The following is a 7,720-nucleotide window of genomic DNA, read 5'->3' as shown; positions in this document are numbered from 1 at the left end:
GTTACGGCCCCTGTGTAACTCTTCTGTGCTTTCCTAATTGGGTTAATCGTGGAGACCTGAGTGCCCCAGTGTGTGCTGATTGTTTAAAACCTGGTACTAGTGCAAAATGCCATGAGAGTCTCGGTTTTCCACATCCCCGTCAGCGGAGGCGTCCCCCATCCTTTTGCGTTTTGTGTTTTGTTTCTAGTTTATGTTAATAAATTACTTTTGTTACACTGTGATATGTGGTGTGTCTCCATATTTGTCACGGTCCGAGAGCCAGGTTGTTACACTTACCTAAACAGGAGGAAGAAGCCGTAGAACTCCAGCACGACTCCGACGATGGGCCAGCCAATCAGCACCACAAACACACCTCCCAGAAAGAAACTGGTGGCCTTCATTTTGTGCTTCTGGAAGAAGAAGCGGAAGGTCCTTTCCAACCCGATGACAAAGGCAAGTCCAGCAACAAACAGGATCTGTGGTGAAAAAAGGGAGTGGTCCAATATTGGCCAATTGAAACTTCAGTAATACCGCCACCAATGGGATGCTAACTGCAGGTGATGGCTTTGTAGCATTAAAATGGCCCCCTTGGGAGCTACGCTTAGAGAGGAGAAGCTTACCCCCTTGGTAAGCGGGCGTGAGCTTGGTGAGCTCCTATGGCGCCATTTAATGCTATAAAGCACTCCCCTGCTGTTAGCATCGCATTGACTGCCATTCATTTTGGAGCCATTTTGACAGTAAATAACTTTACATCTGAAGCGTTTAGAAACTTATGTTGTCCATTGTTCGCGACACACAACAATGTATAAAAGGCTCCATTACCTCACGTTATGGCTCTGTAGCAGACGTTTTTGTAAAAATAAGCTAAGGAGCAGCTCGCAGACAGTTTCGACTTACATTAGCTGTTTAGTTTTAATTACTAATGTTAACTAATATTTTAGTTAGCAGTAATTAGCCTGTGTCCATGCTTTGGAGGAGGGTCTGGCAAAGCAAGACCAGTCTTCAAAAGACTTTGTGAAAAGCAGAAGATGGGTCTCTATTTTGATATTACAAAATATTTGAAACTTATTTTACACCAAGTGAAAGTCAGTGTAATAGCTAATATGGAGGAAAAAAAAGTTTGACCTTGGTGTTTCTCAACATCACATCATTTCAATTTAATGAAGCAGGAACACTCACATTTCCAATAGCGAGGAGTGCTTTGTCAAAGAACAGGATCATCCCGAAGAAGAGGAAAAACACGCCGAAGCCTGTTAATCCCATTCCAATCTCTACAGGACACACAAATACCACAGGGTTTCAATTATTCTATTCAAGTTTGTTACTCACGTGGACAGCTGGACAACATGGTAACCAATATATGATTGGCTACGATTTGTTTGTATGTCACTGACTTTACTCTGAAGCACACGTTAAAATCACATAGATAGGGAAATTTGCATCATGTGTGGCCAATTAGGAATAAACTAAATTTTTTTGTCACAGAGATGTGCTATATTTATTTATTAATAATTTTCAATGCTGGGTATAGGGATCACACAAATAAATTATTCTTATAATTGTAGTTGAAGTATTAAAGTTGGCAGACCTGGTTCAATTTCAAACAGCACAATTAATGTTGGAAGCAAAAAAAACTCAACTACCAATGAATATTCAAAAAATTCTTCACTCAAACAGGTTAGTAGTAGTAGAGTAGTTTCATTTTAAAACTGTAAAGGTGCGTATGAGCAAAGGGGACAGGGATGGATTTGTTTTAACATATTTAGATTTGTTCTAAGCTTCCCTTTTCATTTTTGTGTGTTTATATTTAGTTACTATTTATTTTTGAATGAGTTTATATTTTTGATGCTGAAACATATCAATGAGTAAAATCAAGAAATAAGCAAGGAATTATAATATACAATTGATATGAATATATCAGAAATAAATGGTAATTTGTAAGACACTTGTTGAGTAAATTTAATTTTTAGTACAACGGAGGAAATTTGTTAATGAATTAATATTTTATAATGAAGGTGTTGGTTGGTGTGTTGCAAACACATTTTTTCTCACGACATGGTAACGTTCCAGGCAAAGTCACCACAAACCCTTCTAGATAGCCGATTTTAGTGATTTCTAGTCTGCAACATATTTTGGGCTTCATTTAATAAACATAACCTGTAGTAGTACACAATCGTATGTGTAGTGTTTTGATTCCAATGTGTGGAATTACTTAACGTCGCCTATATACGTCTATTTTTTCTCAAGGCGTCTGTACAGCATCATCAGTGGTTGCCATTGTTGTTTGAGTGTTTGTGTGACGTCAAAGGTTCACGGGTTTGAATTAGGGCTGTAATCGCCCAGTCTACTAGTCAATTTATTGGTCGATACGTTCTGGCTCGATCAAAATTCTGATTGGTCGATTTTTTGCCGTGTAATTTCATCAGGTGGAAGCATAGTCTATGGAGGGAAAGCACTAATTGCTAATGGGAGTGTTTTCAGAGCATCCCTGTTTCACAGGGAACAGTCTGTCTTCAGAACACCCTCCTTGTTTTCTCTTATGTTGGATTAGCCCTACCTACTGGGGACAGATTTATTTAATTGTGTTTAATTTCCAGTCAGTCCTCCTCTACCATGTCGAAGACACTGCCAGTGTGGCAGCATTTTACAAAATAGATAACGGAAAAAAGTTGGATGCAAAGTTTGCTGTTAGTAAGTAACTGTTTGCATATTGCAGCTCGACAACAAACATGGCATATCACCTACAAACGGTAAACTAACTTTTCTGCGTTAGGTTGCCCTGTCTGTTTTGAGTAGGCTATATGAACGTATCAGAATTGGCATATTTCACAGTCTAATAATCGTTTTATAACTACTGGCGCAAGAACGGTAGCATTCCCCTGGCACACCCACACCACACTGGATGTTAAGCCTCTTCAAACGCAAAAATAATATCAAGGATGGAATTGTCGACTTTATTGCTCAGGATATGAGGCCCATTGCTGTTGTGGAGAGCTGAGGTTTTAAGAACTTTTTAATATACAGTATTAAACCCAGCCGAGTAACCATGGAGATTTATTCTTTTTCGGCTAGCCTGATCCAGAGCAGGCTAACAGCCAGGCTAAGATTAATCCTGGAGTCTCATGTGTCAAATCAGCTGCTGTCTGATCCGAAACGAACGTGTTTAACAGTTATTCCGTTGTCTTCTGCATGTGTTCTGCTGTATTTTTTCAACATGCATTAGCCTACTTGTCACTATTGTTGTCGCGAGTTTGATTTAAACCCTACTACAGTTGTTTAGATGGTTAGAAATGGCACCCTGATGCGGAGTCAGAATTTTCCCGGTGGGACGGTAGTGTTTCGAGGCTGCCTGGAGTGCGGCCGCTGCCCAGTGACCGCTGCCCGATGGCCGCTGCACGCTGGCCGCTGCACGCTGGCCACTGGTTGCTGCCCGGTGGCCGCCGCCTGCCGGCCGCTGCCTTACGGCCGCTGACCAGTGGCCTCCGCCTGCCGGCCGCTGCCCGTTGGCCACTGCCTGCCGGCCGCTGCCCGGTGGCCGCCGCCTGCCGGCCTGCCGGCCGCTGCCCAGTGGCCTCCGCCTGCTGCCTGCCGGCCGCTGCCCGGTGGCCGCCGCCTGCCGGCCTACCGGCCGCTGCCCAGTGGCCGCCGCCTGCCGGCCGCTGCCCGTTGGCCGCCGCCTGCCGGCCACTGGCTGCTGCCTTCCGGCCGCTGCCCGGTGGCCGCCGCCTGCTGGCCACTGGCTGCTGCCTACCGGCCGCTGCCCGGTCGCCGCCGCCTGCCGGCCACTGGCTGCTGCCTGCCGGCCGCTGCCCGGTGGCCGCCGCCTGCCGGCCACTGGCTGCTGCCCGGTGGCCGCCGCCTGCCGGCCGCCACCTGCCAGCCGCCACCTGCCGGCCACTGGCTGCTGCCCGGTGGCCGCTGCCTGCCGGCCGCTGCCTTGCAGCAGACCTGCGAATCGCTTCAGTGTCCACTCTCTCTGTAAAAGTAGACATGGGCAGCACAGTGTCCGTGGTCTCAGCTTCAGGTTTATACAGGACACGCTCCGAAGATTAAGTGTGACGATATTAATAAAGCGATATTCCCAGATGATAATAATGGCAGACTGGTCAGAGACCAATACATTCATAATTTCATTTTCTTGTTGCTTATTCTTCTATGATAAAGGACAATTTGTGTTACTCCTTAATATGTAGGCCAAATGTGTTTTTATTATAGCTTACATTGGTTTCATAACCTTCTCAATAAGTCTTTATGCAGTACATATGTAGTGTAGTTTACATTCGTCACACCGGGAACACCACAATGCTTCTTAATCTTTTTATTTTGGTGCGGTCACTTGTCAGAAGAATAAAATATGAATATTGTTTTACAAGTGCTCACAGCTGAATTGAAGTATTACTGTATTACTTCTTTTTCTAGTTGTCCCTTTCTGATTGTTCTGTATGAACATTAATTGTACAAAGAATTAGATATAGCTTATAGAGATTTGTGCATATAAAACATATACTCACGTTGTGAATAAGGGTTTGAAATGAAGCCTAGAGTCATTGGGGTCCATTTCCTAAGCAACTTTAATTCCCTCTGCTCACTTTTAAGGCAAAGGCTAAATAATAATACATTGTATTTATATAGTGCTTTACATGGTAGGCTAGTCAAAGACATTTTACGGTAAAACCAGCACATTTATCACATAAAAACAGAAACATGAAACTAGCATATTTAAAGCAATTGACACACAGCGTAGCCTACAACTTTGTAAAAATGTGGACGGACTATAGGCTAAGTGGATATTTTTACACCCTCACACATTCAGTCGGGTCTGCAATGTTGGGCTTTGTCTCTCCGTTTGAAAAGAGCCGTATTTCCCTTATTGCATATTCTTCCCCTTCTCGTTACTTTCCATTAGAAGCTGCTGCTCATTGGGTGAAACATATCTCTGTAAAAGTAGAGATGAGCAGTCCATGGTCTCAGCTTCAGGTTTATACAGGACGCGCTCCCAAGATTAAGTGTGACGATATTAATGTAGCGATATTCCCAGATGATAAGAATGGCAGACTGGTCAAAGACCAATACATTCATGATTTTAATTTTCTTGTTGCTTGCCATCTCTAATAAAGGGTAGTTTGTGTTACTCCTTAATAAGTGAGCCTAATGTTTTTTATTATACCTTACATTGGTTTCATAACCTTCTAAATAAGTCTCACATCACCGGACTAATAACGTGGCCTATATACAGTACGTATATAGTTTACATTCATCACACCGGGAACACCACAATGCTTCTTAATCTTTTTATTTTGGTGCGGTCACTTGTCAGAAGAATAAAAAAATATGAATATTGTTTTTCATATGCTAACAGCGTGTATTTAAGTCTCTTACTTCTTTTTCTAGTTGTTGTCCCTTTCTGATTGTTCTGTATGAACATTAATTGTACAAAGAATTGGACATAGCTTATAGAGATTAGTGCGTGGTCGTAAAACATGTTCTCACGTTGTGAATAAGGGTTTGAAAGCCTAAAGTCTAAAGAGTCCATTTCTCAAGGAACATTAGTTCCCTCTGCTCACTTTTAAGGTAAAGGCTATATTTTTACACCCCACACGTTCAGTCGGTCCGCTATGTTGGGCTTTTTCTCTCCGTTTGATAAGAGCCGTATTCTCTTTTTGCATATTCTTCCCCTCCTCGTTACTTTCCATTAGAAGCTGCTGCTCATTGGGTGAAACGTATGGCGCATGCGTCTTCTCCATCTCTGCATCAGTAAATCTGTGATCGATACCGTGGTCTAGTTGAGAAAGCCGTGAACGTGCACTTATCCCAGCTATCTACACCTGGCTTGACAAAGCTTCACCTTCTCATCCTGGCTCGGCAAATGATGAGCAGATCGCACTAAGTCAAGCTGCGCTTTTTCATTTATCTTGGAAATCTTTATTCTACTTTCGTGCAACAGGCCCCCGGTATTTTAAGTTCCATAACAATTGGTTTGGATACCTCTACAGGCAAACCCATTAATACGTATTAGCACAATAAGATAAAATAAATTAAAGTCAATATGTCTAATGAAAGCCACAGTGAAAATGAAAACAGTAACGTTAATTTCCCTTGAGCTTTCACTGGACCTCAGGTATTTACTTATTAGATGCTTTATAAATACGAAATTACAATATGGACGTATGTTATTTTCAAGTAAGGAGCTTGCTTTGGAGCTACATAACTAGTAGCAAGTTAACGTTAGTGGGAGTGAGTTGGTCTGCCATTTGGGATACAGGTTATGGAACACCACAAGAGAAAAAATAAAGCTAACTTTCTTGCTAATTGCTAACGCTAGTTAACGAACTGCTGTAGCTCAGATTTAGCCGGTTTCCTAGAGAGGCCAGCAACATACAGAGATGAAAAGGGTCTTACTCTGGGAGTCCGTGAGCGAAATCATCTTGACGCCAAATCTTTTGTCTTCTTGACGGGTGAAGACAAAATAGAAAATTAGAAAAATATTAAAGTAGCATTCGAGTACTTCTCTAACAATAATTTGGATGCCAGCAACCATGGACGGCAGCAACAGCCACGTCTTCCGGAAACACAGCTTCTAGCGACGTCATCTTCCGGAACAGTCCCGTGTTGCATTCAACTTGGCAATTCGTCCAGAGACATATTGATATGCTTTAAACACATTCGTTCTTGCAAAGTGGATAAAATATTTCGGGCGCAGTCGTTTTGTATTGAACGTGGGCCGGTTTCTTTAAGTGAAAGTACCATAAATTTATTGGTTTCTCCCAGACTTGGAGTTTTCACGGCTCGGGTTCAATCCCCTCCAGCAAAAAAAAAGTTTGGTTCTTTGAATACAAAATAAACAAAATAAGATAAGACTGAAGTATTGGTAGGTCTACATAAAACATCTAAATAGACGTTACTAACTAATTTCCATCGGTATTTTTGATAAGAAACACCCAATATAAGAGGAGTTTAATGCCATATATGGTTTTACCGCTGATTCTTCTTTTTTTGTTGCAATTCATTCTTTATTGTACAGAAGTTCATATCCAAAAGTACAAAAACAGACCTTACAAAACAGGAACAAAAGAAAAGACAATAACGTCCAAAAATGGACAAAACACAAATACATTTAATAATGCCAGAATTTGTGTCATATATTTTCATATTGTAATCATTGAATAAATTAAAGGTCTTAAGTTTTTTGTTTTTTGATATTAAAAGAAATTGTGCTTTACTGCTTACATTTTTTGATAAAGTGTAGGAAGGTTGGCTTTTTCATGGTTTGGCAATTTTACAAAAATACACATTAAACATGTTTATTTCAAAATGTATCTATAGTTTCTTTTTTACATCAATTCAGAACATTCTTGTACACTTACAGGGAAAAACATAGATAGGAAGTATCGCTTCTAGTCCACCAGAGTCACACATAAAATGGGTAAATTCTATGTAATATCTCGAAAAACAATACTTTAATCTTGTTATTGATACAGTATTTATCACAAATTGTCCTTTCTTTATCCCTCAATTTTCTTCTTAATTTTTTTAGGACAATTAGATCGAAGTTCAAGTAACGTTTTTCAACTATTAAGTGAAAATAAGATAGATTTACTAAAATTCATTCTCAAACCAGAGATACAACACTACATTCTTCAAAAGGCCATTTTTAATCTAATTTGAATCTTTAAAAAAAGAAGTAATGTCAACAGCAAGTTAACGATGATACTTGCAAACAAGACAAGCTAACGTTCTACGT

At 40.9% G+C, this 7,720-nt stretch overlaps 1 protein-coding gene across 2 annotated transcripts in view; it reads right to left on the bottom strand.

Annotated features, from left to right (window-relative positions):
• The window catches only part of golt1ba (golgi transport 1Ba), a 15,801-nt gene extending 9,221 nt beyond the window's left edge, over positions 1–6,580 (bottom strand). Inside the window, exons 1-3 of one of the 2 annotated variants that reach the window (XM_034863214.1) lie at positions 6,379–6,580; positions 1,159–1,250; positions 277–455 (exon numbers count right to left, since the gene is read on the bottom strand). In XM_034863214.1, the coding sequence (XP_034719105.1) occupies positions 277–455; positions 1,159–1,250; positions 6,379–6,517 (410 nt within the window). In that variant the 5' untranslated portion in view covers positions 6,518–6,580. The remainder of the gene's footprint in view (positions 1–276; positions 456–1,158; positions 1,251–6,378) is intronic. The other variant, XM_034863213.1, reaches the window with a different exon arrangement.
• Between the last annotated feature and the right edge of the window lie 1,140 nt (positions 6,581–7,720).

This window comes from Etheostoma cragini, chromosome 23 (genome assembly GCF_013103735.1).
Source record: "Etheostoma cragini isolate CJK2018 chromosome 23, CSU_Ecrag_1.0, whole genome shotgun sequence".
Classification (NCBI taxonomy): Eukaryota; Metazoa; Chordata; class Actinopteri; order Perciformes; family Percidae; genus Etheostoma; species Etheostoma cragini.
The sequence above is the reverse complement of the archived record's forward strand: the minus strand, read 5'-3'. Positions and strand labels throughout refer to the sequence as shown.